Source organism: Monodon monoceros, unplaced genomic scaffold (genome assembly GCF_005190385.1).
Source record: "Monodon monoceros isolate NGI ecotype Baffin Bay Population unplaced genomic scaffold, NGI_Narwhal_1 Super_Scaffold_22, whole genome shotgun sequence".
Lineage (NCBI taxonomy): Eukaryota > Metazoa > Chordata > Mammalia > Artiodactyla > Monodontidae > Monodon > Monodon monoceros.
The window spans coordinates 42,643,022-42,665,057 of NW_021703779.1; the positions used below are offsets into that span (position 1 = coordinate 42,643,022).

The 22,036-nt window shown below is 47.6% G+C and overlaps 2 protein-coding genes and 1 non-coding gene across 3 annotated transcripts; 2 read left to right on the plus strand and 1 right to left on the minus strand.

Annotated features, from left to right (window-relative positions):
* The first annotated feature begins 887 nt into the window (after nt 1–887).
* Nucleotides 888–3,891, plus strand: ERAS (ES cell expressed Ras). Its single transcript, XM_029239958.1, has 2 exons — nt 888–913; nt 3,103–3,891. Exon 2 carries the CDS (start codon nt 3,147–3,149, stop codon nt 3,846–3,848), a length of 702 nt encoding a protein of 233 aa, XP_029095791.1. The 5' UTR covers nt 888–913; nt 3,103–3,146; the 3' UTR covers nt 3,849–3,891.
* A 1,183-nt stretch (nt 3,892–5,074) lies between these two features.
* On the minus strand, nt 5,075–10,634 carry PCSK1N (proprotein convertase subtilisin/kexin type 1 inhibitor). The gene is made up of 3 exons (XM_029239967.1): nt 10,444–10,634; nt 5,792–6,264; nt 5,075–5,401 (listed from the first exon to the last, which is right to left on the minus strand). Exons 1-3 carry the CDS (start codon nt 10,555–10,557, stop codon nt 5,209–5,211), a joined length of 780 nt encoding a protein of 259 aa, XP_029095800.1. The 5' UTR covers nt 10,558–10,634; the 3' UTR covers nt 5,075–5,208.
* Nucleotides 10,635–17,365: 6,731 nt separating this feature from the next.
* Nucleotides 17,366–17,437, plus strand: TRNAE-CUC. The gene has a single exon. It is a non-coding gene; the product is annotated as a tRNA-Glu (tRNA).
* Nucleotides 17,438–22,036: the final 4,599 nt, after the last annotated feature.

Sequence of the window (22,036 nt, forward strand, 5' to 3'; positions counted from 1 at the left end):
TCATGGGTAGCTTCCTGGGGGAAGGAGTGTCTACCACTGACCAAGGGTGGGGAATTGTGGGATAATTTTAGGGTTTTATTTCTCCCACATAATGAGAATTGCTTCGGCAACTCAAAGGAGTCTGGGCTGAGGTTTCCTGAACTTTTCTTCATGGCCACCCTCTGACCCCAAGATGACCACCAGAGCCCCACCCAATCAAGAAGAAGAGAATGGGACAGGGAAGGGTCAGCTCAGTCATCCTCTTTGAAGGAGCATTGTGGTTGCCCCTGCCCCCACAACTCCTGCTTACATTTTATTGGTCAGAATTGTGTCACATGACTGCCATAGCTGCAAGGGAGTCTACAAAATGGCGTAGCTTGGAACACATCCACCTCAAATCAGGTTCTTTCTGCCTTTACAAAATAACCCCTCCTCTGCAACTCTCTCCCTCCAGGACCGGACGCAACTCTCTCCCATGCTACCAAAAAGCCCACTTGAGGCAGCACAAGCTCCAGGGCCTTAGGCCCTCACAAAACATTTGTCAAAGTCTGGACATTCAGGTCAAAAATCTGACACACACCCCCCACGCAGTAAAAACACAAAATCACGTCCCAGGTGGGGATAAGGTAAGGAAGAGGTGCAGCAGGATGCACGGGGCACACAGCGGGGGTCACCGCTCACAGCGCACCCCAAGAAGACCTCCTTTGCGCACACTTGCCTGGCGGGCAGTGACCCAGCACTCACCCCGGGGCGGGGGACAGGGGTGAGCCGGCGGAGGGGCCCAAGGGCGGCTGGCTGCGCATGCGCACTCCCTCCCCGCCCATCCCCACCTCGCCCCATACCCCCAGCTGGGACCAAGGTCTCATTCCCTGTCAGTCCTGTCAGAGCAGCAGAGGGTTCGGGTCCCAGCGCCACCGGCCTTCCCGGGACACAGGTGAGCCGGGCCGCCCAGGCCCCCCAGCACCGACCTGAGAGGTCCTTCCACTTAGGGCTGTGGGGGTATGGCCGAGGTCGGGTGTCGGGGACCCTCCCCTGTCTCCTCCCATCCTCAGGGGCCAGCAACCTTGGGCCGCCTTTGTAAGGACGGGCCTGGGTGAGGGTGTGGGCGCCGAGCGGGGAGCCGGGAGCTGAGCGGCGAGGTCCAGGCCGAGCACGGGGTCACGGCTTTGGGGTGAAACTGGGGGCCCCCCTCCCGGCCCCACGCTGGCCAGCCACCCGGGCTTAGGGGATACGTGTATGGGGCCCGGGCCAGCCTGGAAGGAGGTGGGACTGCGCTTGGGGGGTCGCCCCCTGCTCCCCTCAGGTCAGGGAGGTGACACAAAGGAAGGGGTACGGCACTTGGCACTGCGGTGCTTCTGTATTCCCGTGTCGCCCTGCCATGGGCTGTGTGACCTCGGGCCAGTCACCGCGGCTCACAGCTCCTTGTTGACGAAGCGGCCATGGCACCATCGGCCTAGCGCCCCGCCAGGTGTCGGGAGGTCGGCCGGCGCTCCGCTGCCAGTGTCCGGTGCTCTCGGTGTCAGCCCCAGCGACCCCCCGCCCAGAGCGAGGGCCCCCTCACCAGGCCCTGCCTCGGGTGACGGCACCCACCTCTCCAGTCGCCTGGACTCCCTCCCCTTCTTCCCAGTCCCTCAGCAAATCTTGTCAGGCCTGCCTTCGGAACATCTCTGAATCCCACCCGGCTTGTCCAAATCCCCCACTGCTGGCCCGCACTACTGCCCTGGCCTCCTTGCTGCCCCCCTCCCCTCAGCTCTGTCCTCTGCTTACATCTCCTCATCATGGCCCCCTTCTTCCTGGGCGAGCACATTCCACAACTCTTTTCAGGGATCCTCTCTGGGCTGAGGGCCCCACAGCTGGATCCCCACCTGGGACCTAGCCCCCCAGCCCTGACCCCCGGATCCCAAACTCCACAGAACTCCCCCTCCACCCCTACCCCCTGTGGATCCCTCAAACCCACCACCTGCCCCCCAGCTGCCACTGTCCCAGGGCTTCCTGGGATACTTGGGGCCGCAGCCATTATGATGCATTTCCTGAGGCCACACACCGAACCCAGACCAGGATGTGTATTGAATGGGTTAATGGTGACTTAGTATTAATAGTGAACGCTAATTGAGTACCTGCTGTGTGCCCATCCTCTTCTAACTACATGGTAATTTACTTGCTTATCTTGTTTATTGTCTCTTTCTCGCTTTCAGAATCTAACCCTCCCAAGGGCAGGGACTTTATTTTGTTCTCACCATATCCCCGCCCCCCACCCCACCCCCCATCCCCGCACCCATCACAATGCCTGGCACGCAGGAATGTCCTCGAATTAATGAATGAAAATTAAATTATAATAGAAATACCTAACATTAACCAAGCACCTTCTGCCTGCTTATCACCTATTGCTGAAACATTTTTTACTGATTTATCTTTGTTGCCTGTCTTCCTGACTAGAATGTCACGTTCATGAGGGCCAGGGGTTTCTTAATCTGTTTTTTCCCCACCTCTTTGTCCTCGCCCCACAGTAGGTTCTCAACAGCTGTATGTTGAATAAGTAATAAAGACTAAATTCCAATGACAATGGCTAACAGACCTCATCATTTGCTTACCTATTTGGTTTATTGTCTCCATCTTTTAAAACGTAAACTCCTGGGGGCAGGAATGTTGCTCGGCACAAACTATGACTAGCAGTGTGCCAGGTTGGGGTCCAATGGTGACACAATCCGAGACCAAAACAGACGAAATCCCTGCCCTCCCTCCGGAATGGGGAGGGACTGCTAATGGGCAGGGGGTGTCTTTTCCGGGTGACTGGAAATGTTCTAAAATTAGACTATGGCGATGGTCACACAACTCTGTGAATGTACTAAAAAACATTGAATTGTACACTTTAGCTAGGTTAACTTTACGGTATATAAATTAATTAAGCTGTTTTTAAAATCTCACAGCGTTTATGTTGTAAAGGGGAGTGAGAGAGAATAAACAACATAAATAATGTATTATAGTATATTAGGTGATTAGCACACACTAGGCACTCAATAAATGTTGATTCGATGACACCTGGCTGTCCCCTTGCCCCTAAATGGTCTCACCTAACCTCCAAACCCCCCACCCCCTTTGTCTTTCTTCTCTTTCCACCTGCAGGGCCTGCTGTCCACATCTCTTCCCTGAGCTGCCCGCTTGGGGCCATGGCGCTGCCAACAAAGCCTAGCATGATTGATCTGGGCCTGGGCACCTGGAGCCCTAGCTCCCAGGAGCAGAGCCACAGGGCTCGGGCACCCTCCAGGGGTGTTGGCAAGCAGCTGCCTGAGTACAAGGCCGTGGTAGTGGGCGCGAGTGGCGTGGGAAAGAGCGCGCTGACCATCCAGCTGAACCACCAGTGCTTCGTGGAAGACCACGACCCTACCATCCAGGATTCCTACTGGAAGGAGATGGCCCTGGACCACGGAGGCTGCATTCTGAATGTGCTGGACACGGCGGGGCAGGCCACTCATCGGGCCCTGCGTGACCAGTGTGTGGCGATTGGGGATGGTGTGCTGGGTGTCTTCGCCCTCGATGACCCCTCGTCTCTAGCCCAGCTGCAGCAGATGCGGGCCACCTGGGGCCCGCACCACACCCAGCCCCTCGTCCTTGTGGGCAACAAGTGTGACCTTGTGACCACCACCGGAGATGCTCGTGCTGCTGCTGCAGCCCTCGCAAAGAGCTGGGGGGCCCCTTTTGTGGAGACCTCAGCCAAGACACGCCAAGGTGTGGAGGAGGCCTTTTCCCTGCTCATCCATGAGATCCAAAGAGTCCGGGAGGCCATGGCAAAGGAGGCCATGGCAGGGCCAGGTGGGGATAAAGGCCGGCACCAGAAGGCCATGTGCCGCTGTGGCTGCTCCGTGGCCTGAAGTTCTTGGTCTAGAAAAGTGGACCCTCCCCCAGACCAGGGTGGTGGTTCCTTCACTTGAGACCCGCCCCCCGCCCGCCCCCCCCACCCCGCTCCCCGACCCCAGCAACTAGCTGTGTGGGACACTGTTGGTGTACTGGGGATAGATGGACCCTTCTCCTGGGGAGGTTTTCTTTTGGTGATGGGCTTTTTGGCAATGTGGGGCCGTAGCGTTGGTTATATATTATGTCAAGTTGATTTTGTGCAAAATTAAATAGTGTTCTTAGGTTTCAAACCTGCCTCCGTGCCAAGTGTTATGTGGGTGGGAATGAGACTGGGGAGAATGTTACTTGAATTGTGAGAATTATTTCATTCAAGAAATGTGGGGGAGACCCCTGTGTACTGGGCCCTGCTTTGGGTACAAAAGATACAGAGGCAAGCAAGACACTAAAAATCCCTGCACTTGTAGATATAACATAAGGCTATGTATTAAAGGCACGCAAAGGAATAGAGTGACAGGGAGGTCAAGGAAAGCCTTACTGAAAAGGTGACATTTGGGCAAAAACTTGTGGATAACTAGGGACAGAGGGAATAGCCAGTGCACAGGCCATGACCACAAACCAGTTACCACACCAACTCCCAATACCTTCAGGGCTGGGGTAAGAGTACAGATAGAGTGGCTTCTATACTATATAACTAAACATTACATATCAAACTAACAAAATACATCCTATCCTCCTACCTTGACTAATACACTTTCTCAAGGCCCAGAGAGTTCCATGCCAGGAGGTGATGGTGTTGGGAGGGCTGACCCCTGGCCGGGAGTGGCAGCCCACTCCGTTTCTCTTCCTGCTGGTAGCCCCTCCCCATATCAGGAGGCAGGGGCTCATGTGTGCAAGTGGCCGTGCCAGCACCGCCCAAGCTCTATTCACATGCCTCACAAACAGCCACCCCTTGACCACCACTTGGTCCCCAGGAGGATGGACCCCCAGAAGATGCCGCTGAAAGTGGCTTCAAAGCCTTCTGGGCTCCCCATTCCCAAGCGAGGCCTAGAAACGGCACAGAATCTGGGTGGGCACTGCCATTGTCCATATGGATATCTCCCCAGTGAGGAGAGGCGAAGACTGAGGCAGGGGTTGTCTCAAAAGTGCAGGATGGAGGGCAGGGGCCCCTTTTCCCTCATCTGAGGGCAGCAATCTCCACCCAGTCCACTGGCCCCCTAGACACTGCCACTCAAACAAGCACATAGTTGCTTCAGATCATATTTATTGTGGGGTCAGGGGTGGGGATCTTGGGGTTCCAGGGCAGCAACAGTGGCTGTTGGGGTGTCAGGGGCGGGGCGGTCCTGGGCCGCTGGAGTATGCGCAGGATCCAGGCGGTGCTCAGGGTAGGAGGCGGCGCGCTGGGGCCTGGGGTGCGGGGGTCTCCAGACGCTTTACGCGCAGCAGGGCCCCCAGCACGCCCTCAGGGGGGACCTCAGGGCCCAGGTCCTGGTCAGCGGCTCGGCGGAGGCGACGCGGGGCAGCCACAGCTTCGGGGTCTGCGCTTCCCGCGAGGATCCGCCCCAACAAATACCTGCAGGGGAGCAGAGCGGAATGCAGTGAGGACGTGTCCGTGCGTCAACGCCCCGGCCCTAGGACCTGGACAGCGTCGCTACCCCTGACCGCCTGGGGACCTGGCAGCCTCCTCCCACCCAGGCATCCCACTGCTTCCAGGAGACAGATGTCTCCGCCTTCCATCCCTGAAACTATAGTTTACCCCCCTCCCATTCGGACGAAGGAAGCCGGCCAGGCACCTCTGCCTCCACACCCTAGGTGCAGGACTAGAAAATTCCCTCCCAGGGTTCCAGGACCTAGGTGTTCGCACCTCCACCCCGTGAAGCAGGCCCCCGCCGCTCCTCGCCCTCCTCCTCCCGGGATATAGGCGCCCCCCCCCCCCGCCCCGACCACCCCTTGTGGGGGGGACCTCAGCAGCTCCGGATCCAGGTCCGGCGTCTCGTCGCCGGCGTCCTCGGCATCTGGGCCCGTGGGGCCGTCGTCGTAGACTGGGGGCCGGGGTCTGAGTGCCGGGGCGGGGGCAGGGGCGGGAACAAGCTGGGCTGCGAGGGCGGCGGGGTCCAGGCGGGCGCGGAGCAGGGCTCGGGCGAGCTGCGCGGCTGGCGCGTCGGGGTCGTCCTCCAGGCCCAGCGCCGGGTCGTTGGTGCGGGGTGCGCCCCAGACGCGCAGCAGCTGCGCCAGGGCGCGCGCTTGCTGATCCTCAGCCTCTTGCGCCTCGGCCCGCGCCCGCTCCTGCCGTTCGGCCTCCAGCAGGTGCGCCAGCGCCCGCGCCAGCTCCTGCACAGCCCCCGCCGCCTCTCCTCGAGTCGCTGCCCGCCGGAAGCGGCGGGGAGCGCTGGCCTCAGCCTTGGGCGGAGAGGCTGCGCCCAGGCTGCGGGGCTCCTGCGGGAAGACAGGTGGGGAGCGAGAGGTCGTCAGCGCCCGTTAGGCCAGGGACCCCCAACCCGAGGGACTCCGTGGATCTCAAATATCCCTAGATGCCAACATGCCAACAAAGGCGCTGTGGCCCCTCAAACATGAGTAGACACCCCTAAGGTCAATGGAGACCCCCAAATATCTCTGGACACTCTTAGGACCACCAAAGACCCCTAGATTCACCACCCCTAACGATTTCCTAGTGACTCAGAACTTGCCCCAGGGCTGTTGAAGACCAGGGTTTTTTGTTTTTGTTTTTCCTGTACGCGGGCCTCTCACTGTTGTGGCCTCTCCCGCTGCGGAGCACAGGCTCTGGACGCGCAGGCTCAGCTGCCATGGCTCACGGGCCCAGCCGCTCCGCGGCATGTGGGATCTTCCCGGACTGGGGCACGAACCCGTGTCCCCTGCATCGGCAGGCGGACGCTCAACCACTGCGCCACCAGGGAAGCCCAAGACCAGGGTTTTTTTGTTTGTTTGTTTGTTTGATAGGAGTAGCGATGGTAGATATGACAGCTATGGATTTTTCTATATCAATGCTGTGGACAACAGGAACCTGTATTTGCATTTTATAGATTCCTATTGCCCACTTGTTTTACCCAAAAGGTAGCAGACTGTTCTGCACCTTGCTTTTTGGAATCTATATTTAGATCAGTACCTTAAGAGCATCCTTTCTCTCTTCTTCCTTTCTTCTGTATTGATTCTCTTTTGTATGGATGTATAATAGCTTATTTAACCACCCCAATTGATGAACATTTAGGGTGTTTCCAATCTTTTGCTATTCTCATAAATAATGTTGGGATGAATAACCGTGTCCATATATCATTTGGCATGTGTGCAAGTCTATCTGTAAAATAAATTACCCAGTGACTAATTTTCAGTTCAGGCAGTTTTGAAACAATTTCAATAAGTTTAAAGAAATAAAAGAGTATCAAAAATATGAGAGAGAGGGCTTCCCTGGTGGCGCAGTGGTTGAGAATCCGCCTGCCAATGCAGGGGACACGGGTTCGTGCCCCGGTCCGGGAAGATCCCACATGCGGCGGAGCGGCTGGGCCTGTGAGCCATGGCCGCTGAGCATGCGCGTCCGGAGCCTGTGCTCTGCAACGGGAGAGGCCACAACAGTGAGAGGCCCGCGTACCGCAAAAAAAAAAAAAAAAGTATGAGAGGGGAACTAATGACCATTAAAATAACCATGAAGATTTGAAAAAGAAACATCTAGAACATCTAGAAAAATACTTTTAATGAAATCAAAAATTAAATGGGCAAGTTAAACCGCAGATTCGATTGCAGCGGAAGGAATAGGATTGAACAGAGCTTGGAAACAGATCTACACACACTGACACTTGCTACGACAGAGGAGACACTGCAGAGCAGTGGGGACAGGACCAACTCCTTCAATAAACTGTGCAGGAAGAACAAGTGATCCAAATTTGGGAACAATGGAAAGGAAAAGACAAATAAACTTAACTACATTCAAATTAAGGATTTCTTTTTATCCCAAGACATCCTAAAAAGAACGAAAAGTAAAACCAGAGTGGGAGAAGATGCTTGTAGCACAAACAGTCAATAAAGGATTAATGTCCAATAAACAGAGAATGCCTAAAAAGCAGTAGGAGAAAAGCAAACTAATATAAAAACAGGCAAAATTGATGATCAAGTATTTCACAAAAGAGGAACCAAAAACAGTTACTAGGGCTTCCCTGGTGGCGCAGTGGTTGAGAATCTGCCTGCCAATGCAGGGGACACAGGTTCGAGCCCTGGTCTGGGAGGATCCCACATGCCGCGGGGCAACTGGGCCTGTGAGCCACAACTACTGAGCCTGCGCGTCTGGAGCCTGTGCTCTGCAACAAGAGAGGCCGCGATAGTGAGAGGCCCACGCACCGCGATGAAGAGTGGCCCCTGCTCACCGCAACTAGCGAAAGCCCTCGCACAGAAACGAAGACCCAGCACAGACAAAAATAAATAAATAAATTTTAAAGAAAAAAAACAAAAGTTACTAAACAAATGAAAAATAGTGAACATCATTAGTAATCAGGAAAAATGCAAATTAAAACACCAGTGAGATACACTATGCAGAATACGTCCAAAAGATTGCCAAAATTAAAGTGTGATAATGTCAAATGTTGACATGGATATAGAAAAAATGGAAGCTCTTATACATTGCTGCTGCGAACTCAATTGTTAAGATAACTTTGAGGAACAATTTGGCAATGTCTTAAAAGATGCACATATGCTATGCCCCACTCCTGGGGTGTTACACCTCAGACTAGCTTTTGCACATATACTGCTGGACACAAGTGTATGAAGAACTACAGCAGCACTGTTTGTAATAACATAAAAGTGAAGGGAGGAAAAAAAAGAAAGAAAAGCTGGAAACAACCCAAATGTTGTTGCTGACGTATTGAGAATGTATCTATAAACCATGATATACTCATGGGATAAAATATTATGCAGCATGGGCTTCCCTGGTGGGGCAGTGGTTGAGAGTCCACCTGCCGATGCAGGGGACACGGGTTCGTGCCCCGGTCTGGGAAGATCCCACATGCCGCAGAGCGGCTGGGCCCGTGAGCCATGGCCGCTGAGCCTGCGCGTCCGGAGCCTGTGCTCCGCAATGGGAGAGGCCACAACAGTGAGAGGCCTGCGTACCGCAAAAAAAAAAAAAAAAAAAAAAAAAATGCAGCAATAAAAATAAATGAATTATAGCCACATACTTCAATGCGATGAATCTCACAACCAATGTAGAGGGAAAAAAAAGAAAAAAAGCAAGTTACAGAATTCCACTGCAGACTGCCTGCGACTACTAGACACCCTGATGACTTCCTAGTGACCCCTAGTGACTACCAGGAGCCACACACCCAGTATGATTCCATTTCTGTGAGGAAAAACTAGACAAGATATTGTTTAGCGATACATACATATGTGATAAGCTGCAAACAAATGTAAGGGATCAATTAACAGAAAATACTTATGGAGGAGAGGGGCTGCCTTAGGGAGAGGCATCCAGGGGCTTCTAACGATTGGTCATGCTCGATTTCTTAAGCTGAGTAATGGGTACACAAGAGGGTTATCATTATTTCTTACATTGTATATACATATGTTTAAATGTATTATGTCATATATAAAAAATATTTAATTAAGAAAAACACCATCCTTGACACAGACAGCCTTGAACTCTTCATGAAGAGGATGTACTCCAAGTGCCCTTGATGCCCACCACCCCTCAGACACCCCGGGGGATCACACACAATCATGGCCTCACACACACTCATTTGGACTGACAGGCCTTGAGATGTCACATATGCAACTCAACACTGCCACATCCACACGCAAGGAACTGCACATGTTCATGCACACTGATGCTCACGCGGTTACAATCGCCAAGCCATCCAGATGCAAGAACAAGCACCACCCTTAAAGACATAACGCAGCACAGAAAGAGACATCATGGCTCCTCTCCCCACAATGACACAGCTCCACAAAGAAGCAGGGAGGAACAGCCTCGTGAACACACATACAAAATCCTAGTCACTCAGTTCAACAGAACCAAAATGGGATATGCACTCAGGGGTGCAAAGACCACTCTCTCCCAAACAAAAACAAGATCATACAGACACACAGAAAGACACGCCCATAAGTCACGCCATTACCATAGAATTCACAAGCACAGAGTGTCACTGAGAAAAGTCACACGCAGAAGCATCACACACTGCACACCCAGACCCACGCTGGCACCTTTGTATGGACGCTCGGAAGCCCTTACATGAAAAGACACACACAGGGAGAGCACACCCTCACGTCCCTATCATCACATCATGCGCACACAAACCATGCGCACACAAACCGATGCCCCTGCCTTAAATCGCGCTAGTCCCATGGACAGCGCCACAGGCGGCGGGCGGGCCGAGCCCGGGCGGACCAGCAGAGTGCGGTGGCCCGACTAGCCCCGCACACTGCCACCCGCACACCCAAGAGACCAACCCCGGCATGGCCTGGGTGCAGACTGGCGTCTGGACCCCCGGCCACCCGGGCCGATCTCTCCGCACGTCCCGGGAGCAGGACCAGCGAGAAGAAGAGCCAGAGGCCGGGCACCGACCCTCGCTGGTAGCATCCTCCACCCCACCGCTACCCCGCGCCCGACCCGGGTCGCACCTTTACCGGCCTTGCGCAGAGCGCGGGGGGCGGCTCGAGTAAGCCCAAAAGCAGCAGCACCAAAAGGCCGACGCCCCCGGCCCGCGGCCCGCGGAGCAGCGGCGACCCCGCCATGCTGCCCCAGCGAGCCGGGCTCCGGACGGGCGGACTGGCTGGCAAGTGCGCAGCGCCTGGGCTAGCGGGACACGGATGCGGTGCTCTGCGGCTGCGCACGCCGGGGAACCCTGCCCACCCCCTCCCGCCACCCTACGCAGGCGCAGCCTAGGAGCTCCCGCAGCCCCTCCATCCCGCCCGTTGCCATGGAGATGCCCAAGGGGCAAGGTGGCGAGCTGGAGACTGCGATGGCGGTTACCATGGCGGTCGGAGGGCAGTTGCCAGGGCAACAGACCTTGCTGTCGCCTCAGCAGACAGGCAGGAAAAAATGACGCAGTGGAGGGGAATGGGGGTCTGGTGTTCGCCTCTCCCTCCTTGGGGAGGAGACATATGACTTTGTTCATTGGATAAACAGTTACGGATGCCCTATGGACCAGGGCCTTTACAGGGTGATGAGTTCATTCCAGGTGATGTGACCATACATAGGTCAGTTCACCATTCTAATGTGCAGCCCCTTACCTGCATAAAGGGGTTACTGGTAGCTGCTTCCCAGAGTGGCTTTGAAGGTTTAATGACATTCAGCAGGAGCTCAATAAAAGTTCCTTTCTATCCTCTCCTTGTCTGTTTGCCAGTATCTTCAACTCTCCATGGCTTTGTGTTTCTCTTTCTGACCCTATGTGTCCATAGCTCTCTCTGTCTTCCCCTCCCATCTGTCTCTCCCTGCCTCTGATTCTTTCTCTCCCTTCATCTCCACAACACTCCTCCCGTCTGTCTTTATTTTGTTGTCTGTATCTACTTGTTTTTCCATAGATATATAGATAGATACATTGATAGATTTTACTCATATATTGTTCCAAAAGGATTTCAAGCATCAAAAGGATTCAAAGTATTTCTTTGCATTCCTTCATCAAAGGAAACAAAACTTTGGTAAAATTTGTGTATCCATAGGGGGGAAAAATGTTAGGAAGGGCATGTCAGTGGTATGGAAGGGCATGTCACTGGGGGCAGGGAGAGATAACTGATGGTTTGTCACGTTCTCCTTTACACTTTTCTCAGTTGTCTGGGAAAAAAAGATTCAATGAATAGGTATTACTATTATAATCAGATAAAAATAAAGATATTTTCATTTTGGTTGGAATTAAAACAAAGTATGGTAACGACATAAATCAAAAGTGAGGAAAAGAAAGATCCATTTATGTTGTGAATATATCTAATCCATTTATTCTAACTGCCTCTATCTCCTCAGTATTACAAACAACTTTATAGTGAAAATCCTTATACACATCCCCTTTGGACCAGAAGAGTATATACCCAGGGATGATGTATTGGACATGCAATTAAGATGACTCCCATGATCCTTGCCTTCTGATGTTCACATCCTTGGGTAATCCCCTCCCTTTGAGAGTGTGTGTGTGTGTGTGTGTGTGTGTGTGTGTGTCCAAAGGTGACCAGATGTACATGATTACATGTAGATAATTATGTTAAAAATGAGGTTGAAATGATCAACTTGTGAGGCAACTCCCACTCCCTTGCTGGCTTTAATGAAACAAGTGGCCACTTTGGGGAACCTCACATAGCAAGAAACAGAGTGTGGCCTTTAGGAACCTAGGGTGGCCTCCAGCTGACTGCCAGCAAGAAATTGAAGCCTTCAGTCCTATGACTTCAAGGAATTGAATTCTGCCAACAACCTGAGTGAGCTTGGAAACAGATCCTTCCCCAGTCGAGCATCAGATGAGATTGCAGCCCTGGTAAACACCTTCATTTCAATCTTGTGAGACCCTAATCAGAGAACCAAGTTAAGCCACACCTTGACTCCTGACCCACAGAAACTGTGAGTTAATGTTTTTTCAAGTTAAGAAGCTTATGGTAATATTGTTACACAGTAATAGAAAACTAGTATAAATGGGATAATAAGACTTCTATAGAGGGACTTCCCTGGCGGTCCAGTGGTTAAGACTCCATGCTTCCAATGCAGGGGGCATGGGTTCGATCCCTGGTTGGGGAACTAAGATCCCACATGCTGCACAGTGTGGCCAAAAAAAAAAGACTTCTATAGAGAAAATGTTAAACTTCACTAATAGTTATAAAAGATGATCTGAATAAATGAAGACACATTTCATGCTCTTGGATGAGACTATTTCATATTATAAATATTTCAATTATACCCAAATTAATATATAATTTCAATATAATCTTAATTTAAATCCCAGCTGAATATTTTAAAGAAAATCAATAAAACATTTCAAAATGTACATAAAGAGTCCACACAAAGCTTATACATGAATGTTCAAAGCAGCATTTTTCACAATAGCCCCCAAATAGAAACAGCTCAAATGTCTACCAACTGATGAATGGACAGAGAAAATGAGGTACATCCATACAATGGAATATTACTTGTCCATAAAAAGAAATGAAGTACTGATACGTGCTATAATATGGATGAAACTTGAAAATATGCCAAGTGAAAAAAGCCAGACACGAAAAGCCACATATTGCATGATTCCGTTTATGTGAAATGCCCAGAATAGGCAAATCCATGGAGATAGAAAGTTAATTCATGGTTGCCAGGGGTTGAGGGGAGAAGAGAACGGAATGGCAGTGGGTGCAGGGGGCAGTTACTGCAAATAAGTACAGCGTGTCTTTTTGAGGTGATGAAAATGCTTTGGTGTTAAATAGTGGTGATGGCTGAATATACTAAAAACCATGGAATTGTACACTTTTATTTTTTTTAGGGCAATATATGACTTATCTTCATTTCAAGTAAAGATATCTTTATCTAACAATTAACAATGTCCTTTTATTCAAAAGTACCTTTAAAATACCATTTAGTCCCAACGACAATTTCTTGAGATGGAATTGTTCTCTTTACAGATGAAGACATTAATGCTCTGAGAGAATATATTGAATTGTACACTTTAAAATGATGAACTTTATGGTATGTGAATTATATGTCAATAAATAAGTATCTATATAAAAGAATAAAGGTCTGTGAAGAGCTAAATTAGTTCTGGAAAAGAGAAGTAAAGAAGGTAGACTTTACTTACCAGGTATTAGGATGTGTTCTAAGGCCAGAAAGGTAGATGGTGCTTGGAAAACTGGAAGAAAATAAGCTGGAGCCCTACCTCACACCATATACAAACAGTAACTCCAGACGGGTTAAAGACCTTCATGTAAAAGGAAACACTATAAATTAATAGAAAAAAATAGCCTATGTGACCTTGATATGGGGAGGGACTTCCTGAACAAAACTTCAAAAGCACAAACCACAAGGAAGAATGTTAATGACAGTATACACATCAAAATTTACAATTTCTGGGGAATTTCCTGGTGGTCCAGTGGTTAGGAGTCCCTGCTTCCACCGCAGGGGGCATGAGTTCAATCCCTGGTCGGTGAACTAAGATCCCACAAGCCACACGGCACGGCCAAAAAAAATTTACAATTTCTGTTTAATGAAAGATCCTATACACAAAGTTAACAGACATAACAGCAAATATCTACTTGCTATGGCTGAAATTACCAGAGGTTAAACATCTGGAATATAAAGGTGCTTTGGGAAATCATCAAGAAAAAGACAGGAACCCCAAAGAAAAATGGACAAAGGATAGGAACAGACAGATCACAAAAGAGGAAACCCATGGGGTTATCAGGCATATGAAGACATGCTCAATTTTACTAATGATTAGAGAAGTGCAAATTTTAGAAAAAACAGTGAAATATTACTTTACACCCATCATATTTGCAAAAATTAGAAAACCGAGTCACACGAAGTGCTGGCAGTCATGTGGGGATACAAGAACCTTCACGTACTGTTAGTGAGAGTCTGGGCTTGAGCAGCCATTCTGGACAGTTGTCTGGCAGCACTCAACCAAATTTAGCCTCTACACCAGAGTTGTCAAGTACCCAAGAGGGTCTACCACCCATAGTGAAGGGGGGCTGGGAAAATTCCCCCTGAGAAAGGGTATCTATGCTGAGAACTAAAGGTCCAGGAGGAGTTACCCAGGAAGTTGGGTATAAGGGAAAAGCATTTCAGGCAGAGGGAACTGCACAAGAAAAGGATCTAAGGTGAGAAGCAGCATGGCACATTCATGGCACATAAAGTAAGGCCAGTGAGCCTGAAGCACAACAGGGACATGTTCTGATTTGCTGTATTTTGAAGCCTTCTGGGAGAGTGTAGCAAATTGGTCTAATGAGCACACACATCTGTTGATACCTCCCTTCCTTCCCCAAATTCTCCCAAAGCAACCCCAAAAATACCCTGAAAAGAAAATCTTCAGTGGTGCCTTTCTTTCTTTCCTTCTTTCTCTGTTTCATTCATTCTTTGTTTAATTTTTAGTTTATATTGAACTATAGTTGATTTACAATGCTGTTTTAGTTTCTGGTGTACAGCAAAGTGATTCAGTCACATATATATATATGTATGTGTATATATATATATATATATATATATATTCTTTTTCCAATTCTTTTCCCATTTAGGTTATTACAGAATATTGAGCAGAGTTCCCTGTGCTATACAGTAGGTTCTTGTCGGTTACCTATTTAAAATATAGTAGTGTGTATATGTCAATCCCAAACTCCCAATTTATCCCTCCCCCCCCCTCAACCTTTCCCCTTTGGTAACCATAAGTTTGTTTTCTAAGTCTGTGAGTCTATTTCTGTTTTGTAAATAAGTTCATTTGTATCATTTTTTTTAGATTCCACATATAAGCGATATCATATGATATTTGTCTTTCTCTGTCTGACTTACTTCACTTGTATAATAATCTCCAGGTCCATCCATGTTGCCAGTGGTGCTTTTCAAGGGAGCCATCAGGGGACCGAATATTCTCTAGGAGACTGCAGATGGAATCAAGCCATATGGAAAAAAGAGCTAAGGGAACCACAATCTAAATACAAGGGGCAAGGATGGACTTTTGCAGAAGTCCATCCTGAGTGGACGCAGACTGTGAGGCTTCAGGCTGGAGCACTTAATTGCCAGTATGAGCTCCTCCAGAGCTCTATCATTCTAATTCCTTTATTTAAAAAATATGTATATTTATTTATTTAGGCTGTGCCGGGTCTTAGTTGCAGCATGCATGCAGGACGTAGTTCCCTGACCAGGGATCAAACCCAGGGCCCCTGCATTGGAAGCATGGAGTCTTACCCACTGGACCACCAGGGAAGTCCCTCTAATTCCTTTAAATAGCCTGTATTCACTGTAAGTCCCAAATACACATCTCTAGCCTGGTCCTCTCCAGATTCAAAATCCAGCTGCCTCCTCAACATTTCCACTTTGCTGTTTCATAGGCATCTCAATGCTAACTTCCCCAAAATCGAACTATTGAGTCACTGCCTCCAGGGCCTGCCCTTCCACGACAAAGACAAAGACAAAACAAACAAAAACTCTATTCCTCTCTCAGTCTCCCCCATCTCTGTAAATGGTCCCTCATTCACCCAGCTTCTCAGGTCAAAAACCATAAAGCATCCTTCTTTTTTACACTTTTATTGGAGTATAGTTGATTTACAGTGTTGTGTTAGTTTCAAGTGTACAGCAAAGTGAATCAGTATATATATATATTTTATATATAGTAATGTGTATATGTTAATCCCAGTCTCCTAATTTATCACCTCCCCCCATGTTTCCCCTTTGGTAACCGTAAGTTTGATTTTGAGATCTGTGAGTCGGTTTCTGTTTTGTAAAACGTTCATTTGTATCATTTTTAAATTAGATTCCACATAAAAGTGATATCAGGGGCTTCCCTGGTGGTGCAGTGGTTAAGAATCCACCTGCCAATGCAGGGAACATGGGTTCGAGCCCTGGTCTGGGAAGATCCCACATGCCACGGAGCAACTAAGCCCGTGCGCCACAACTACTGAGCCTGTGAGCCACAACTACTGAAGCCCACGTGCCTAGAGCCCATGCTCCGCAACAAGAGAAGCCACCACAATGAGAAGCCCGCGCACCACAACGAAGAGTAGCCCCCGCTCGCCGCAACTACAGCAAAGCCCGCGTGCAGCAACGAAGACCCAACGCAGCAAAAAAAAAAAAAGTATAGTCTTGGGACTTCCCTGGTGGTCCAGTGGCTAAGACTTTGCGCTCCCAATGTAGGGGGCCTAGGTTCAATCTCTGGTCAGGGAACTAGATCCCACATGCCGCAACTAAGAGTTTGCATGCTGCAAGGAAGATCCCGCACACAGCAACCAAGATCCGTGCCACAACTAAGAACCGGCACAGCCAAATAAATAAATAAATATTAAAAATTTAAAAAGTATAGTCTTTTTTTTTCTTTGCTGCACCACAGGGCTTGCGGGATTTTAATTTCCCGACCAGGGTTTGAACCTGGGCCCTGGCAGTGAAAGAGCCGAGTCCCAATCACAGGACCACCAGGGAATTCCCAAAAGTATAGTCTTTAAAAAGAAAAAAAGAGGCTGCTATGAAAAGAGCAATCAGCAGACACAGGGCTGAATAAATAGAATGGCCATAACTGAAAACAGAATTAGTAATTCGAAAAATAATTTTGAAAAAGTCTTTCAAGTATGAGGATCCAAAAAGACCAAGAGATAGACAATGGAAAAGGGAAGTTAAGGGCTATGAAATATTGATGTTGAAAATTCAACATGCATCCTCCTTTCCTCAGTGCATTTGCAAATGCTATACTTATTTAGAATCAGCTGCTCCCTTGAGCACCTTGTATAAATATCAGCCTTGTCCTCCAGACATTACTCTCTAACATTACACCCTGTTCATTCCCTTTATTGCATTTATTGCAACCTGTATTTATATATTTGTGGGTTGTCTACCTCCTTCCCCCATTAGAATGAAAGTTCTATAAATAAGAGCAGGGGGAATTCCCTGGTAGTCCAGTGGTTAGGACTCAGCACTCTCACTGCTGTGGCCCGGGTTCAACCCCTGGTTAGGGAAATAAGATCCCAAAAGCCATGCAGCTCAGCCATAAATAATAAATAAATAGATAAATAGCAGGTATGCCATCTGTAATGGTCATGGCTGCATCCCCCCGTCACTATGTCCAACATAAAGTATGCATGTTGTATTTGATTAATTAATTGATTGATTGATCCTGGAGAAATTTAGAACTCCAAAGGTAAAGAAGAAGCTTCAAAAGATGTAAAATAGGTCACATAAAATATTACAGGAGTATCGGAGTTTTCTCGGTCAGCATAGTACTCTAACACAATGGTGCAATATCTTAAAAGCTATGAGAGGCAATTTTTAAGCTAAAACTCTTTACTCAGTCAGCCTAGTATTCAAGTATGAGGGCAAAATAAAGATCTTTTAGGGTATCTACAATTTTGATTATCATGTACAAACCATCTCTGAAAGAATTGCAAAAGCGTGAACTGAAAGAAAAAAACAATGACAAGAAACTTCCCAATTTGGTGAAAAACAGGAATCTATACATCCAAGAGCTCAACAAACACCAAGTAGGATAAACTAAAGGAGATCCATATCTATACGCATAGTAGTCAAACTGTTGAAAGCTAAAGACAGAGAAAATCTTGAAAGCAACATGAGAAAAATGACTCATCATGTACAAGTGTATCACAAGAAGATTAACATCTGACTTCTCAACAGAAACCATAGAGACCAGGAGGCAGGGAGGTGACATATTCAAAGTGCTCAAAGAGGGAATTCCCCGGTGATCCAGTGGTTAGGACTCTGTGCTTTCACTGCCAAGGCCCCGGGTCCAATCCCTGGAATGACTGTCAACCACGAATTCTATATCCAGAAAAGATACCCTTTAAAAATAAAGGAGTAGATTTATGTTATATGTATCTTACCACAAGTTAAAAAATTTTTAAATAAATTTATTTATTTATTTACTTTGGCTGCGTTGGGTTTTCATTGCTGGGCGCGGGCTTTCTCTAGTTGTGGCGAGCGGGGGCTACTCTTCGTTGCGGTGCACAGGCTTCTTATTGCGGTGGCTTCTTTTGTTGCAGAGCGCGGGCTCTAGGCACACGGGCTTCAGCAGTTGTGGCACGCAGGCTCAGTAGTTGTGGCTTGTGGGCTCTAGAGCACAGGCTCAGTAGTTGTGACGCATGGGCTTAGTTGCTCCGCGGCATGTTGGATCTTCCCGGACCAGGGCTCGAACCCATGTTCCCTGCATTGGCAGGCAGATTCTTAACCACTGCGCCACCAGGGAAGTCCCAATTTTTAAAAAAATTTTTAAATGAGGGAGAAAGTGACGACATTTTGTTTAGTAAACAAAAACATCACTAAACAGACCCACAAGAAATATTAAAGAGAGTCCTTCAAGCTGAATTGAAAGGACACCAGGGGACTTCCCTGGTGGTCCAGTGGTTAGGACTCTGCCCTTCCACTGCAGGGGACACGGTTCAATCCCTGGTTGGGGAACTAAGATCCTGCAGGCAGTGGCGCGGAAAAAAAAAAAAAAAAAAAAAAAAGAAAGGACACCAGGTAGTCACTCGAATCTGCATGAAGAAAAAACAAAGGACACTGCTAAAGGTAACTACAGAGGTAAATATAAAAGACAGTATAAATATGTATTTTTTAACTCTTTTCTTCTGTTATCTGATTTAGATGACAAATACATAAAGCAATAATTATAAAACTGTTGATGGACTTATAATGTATAAAGATGTAATTTACCTAATGATAATAGGGCAAAGGAGGAGAAAAGGAACAGAGCTATATTGGAGCAAAGTCTCTGTATGTTATTGAAATTAATGAATAATAATTTAAATTAATTATTAATTACTCAATAATTTGAAAACTTCCCACAGAGATGCCCAGATCAAGATGACTTCACTGGTGAATTCTACCAAGCATTTAAAGAAGAATTAATAGCAAATTTTCACAAACTCTTCCCCAAAATTGAAGAGGAGAGAACATTTTTCAACTCATTCTATGAGGCCAAAAGCAAAACCAGACAAAGGCAACCCTACAAAAGTACAGATCAATATCTCTTATGAATGTAAACTCAAAACTCCTCTTCAAAATTCTAGCAAACTAGGGGTGGTGGTGTGATGAATTGGGAGATTGGGATTGACATGTATACACTGATGTGTATAAAATGGATGACTAATAAGAACCTGCTGTATAAAAAAATAAATAAAATTAAATTCAAGAAAAACATTCTAGCAAACTAAAGCCAACAACATATAAAAAGGATTATACACCATGACCAAGTGGGATTTATCCTGGGAATGTAAGGTTGCTTAATATCTGAAATCAATTAATGTAGTAGGCCATAACAATAGAATAAAGTACAAGAACCACACGATCAACTCAACAGAAGCAGGAAAAGCATCTGACAAAATTCAACACCCCTTCATATGTTTTTATCGTGAATCAACATATCATCAACAACCTAGGAGTAGAAGAAAACTTCCTCAACATGATAAAGGACAAAAACCCCACAGCTAATACCACACTTCTTTTTTTTTGTCACAAGAAACTGACCTTTACTCAACAAAATTCTACACAAGTGGAATCTCATGCCACCTCGGTGCCAATCCCCAGCACAACACAGTGACAAGTGGACAGACCCTGGAGGAAGTGGGAGGAGGGACGTGGGAATGAGAAGGACTGCAGATCCAGGCCAGTCTGGGTCCGCAGCCCTGGGCAGGGGAAAAGGTTGAGAAGCTGAAACTTCATTGTGCAAAAATCAACCAAAAATATTTTTAAAATTAAATAGTTTCTTAAAAAAAGAAAGAAGAAAAGGAAAGATAACTAGAACGCCTTTCCTGAAGGTGGTTGGAGCCACCCATCCTGGATGGAAAAGGGGTTACCAATCCCATCAGACAGCCAATCCATCCACATACCCCAAGACCCAGCAGAGAATGCTCCAAAGAACCTAACGTCGTACTTAATGGTGAAAGACTGAAAGCTTTTCCCCCAAGGATCAGGATTAAGACAGAGATGTTCGCTTTACCACTTCTATTTAACATTGTGCTGAAGGTGCTAGCCAGGGCAATTAGGCAAGAAAGGGAGATAAAAGGGATTCATATTGGAAAGGCAGAAGTGAAATCACTTCTGTTCGCAAATGACATGATCTTGTGCATGGATAATCTTAAAGAATCCACAAGAGGGCTTCCCTGGTGGCGCAGTGGTTGAGAGTCCGCCTACCGATGCAGGGGACATGGGTTCGTGTCCTGGTCCGGGAAGATCCCACATGCCGCGGAGCGGCTGGGCCCATGAGCCATGGCCACTGAGCCTGCGCGTCCGGAGCCTGTGCTCCGCAATGGGAGAGGCCACAACAGTGAGAGGCCCGCGAACCGCAAAAAAAAAAAATGGTTGAGGTAAATTTAACGTTATGTGTACCTCAGTCTGGTCTTTGTGTCCCTGAGAATTGCTTTGTTTAGTTTCATCTGCCCAGAAGCAGGAGGGTTTTTATTCCTGGCCCAATAGCAGTGATGACTGGCCTTTGGCCAAAATCTGGACACACCAAGTCACACAAGCACCACCCTTCTGAAACACTGCAGTTCTCAGGAGAACTTCTCAGTCTAAAACCGTGCCCCTTGCAGGCCAAGCACTTGCTTCCTTCATGTTTTCTCGCTGTAATGTCAACACATTATCTCTCTAAGTGGCAATTTTCACTAGGGAAATTTTGGAATTGAAATAACCACTTTGAGAAACTTTTGCCATGAACAAGATTGTCCATTTGAGAGATTCCTTAGAACAAAAAGGGCAGAAAAACCACACGAAGAGCTTGCTTGTTTTATTTTTTTTTAAATATTTATTTATTTATTTGGCTGCACCAGGTCTTAGTTGTGGTACTCAGGATCTTTGTTGAGGCCTGCAGGATCTTCAGTTGCGGCATGTGGGATCTAGTTCCCTGACCAGGGATGGAACCCCAGCCCCCTGCATTGGGAGCCTGGAGTCTTAACCGCTGGACCACCAGAGGAGTCCCGAGCTTGCCTGTTTTATCTGTCTCAAGGAGAGAGATCATTTTGTTTAACATAGGAGACACCCTCCTCTTCATTTCTGTATTTGGGGATTAAGAAGTGCTGATTTTTTAATAGTATGCCTTGATAAAACTGTCAAGGGCCCGAATCATTGTTTAAATCAGCTGTAATAACTCTCTTTTGAGTATGTTTATGTCAAATCACATTTTCCTGCAGCCAAAATTCTTCCCTTCTCCTTTCATAGGGAAATGTAACTAGCCTTTTACAGTGATAATTTCATCTGAAGCCACTACAAAACCCTTATCAAAATGGACAACAAATGAAGGAATTTCTATATAGCTTTCCATTACTTGTGTAAACAAAGAATGCTGCCTACCATTCCAATTCTACGAGGATTAAGTCATTAGCTGTTGCAATCACTCACCTACGAGTATACCCTGAAAGGAATTCAGGGGGAAACATTCTATGTTTTGGATATATGGGCCCCTAGGTAGTTAAGATGCATATCTAAAGAAGAATTTCAATGACCCCAGATTCTTGCATCTTCCCATATATAGATAAGCACTAAAATCCTTAACTGAGATATGGTGTGTGTGTGTGTGTGTGTGTGTGTGTGTGTGTGTGTGTGTGTGTG

Bases quoted from the DNA above. Each gene is read 5' to 3' on its own strand.
- ERAS (XM_029239958.1), top strand. From the start codon at position 3,147: ATGGCGCTGCCAACAAAGCCTAGCATGATTGATCTGGGCCTGGGCACC.
- PCSK1N (XM_029239967.1), bottom strand. From the start codon at position 10,557: ATGGCGGGGTCGCCGCTGCTCCGCGGGCCGCGGGCCGGGGGCGTCGGC. The intron at 6,265-10,443 runs GTGCGACCCGGG...GTCTTCCCGCAG, and splicing joins TCTGCGCAAGGCCGGTAAAG to GAGCCCCGCAGCCTGGGCGC. The intron at 5,402-5,791 runs GTCCCCCCCACA...GCTCCCCTGCAG, and splicing joins CTGGATCCGGAGCTGCTGAG to GTATTTGTTGGGGCGGATCC.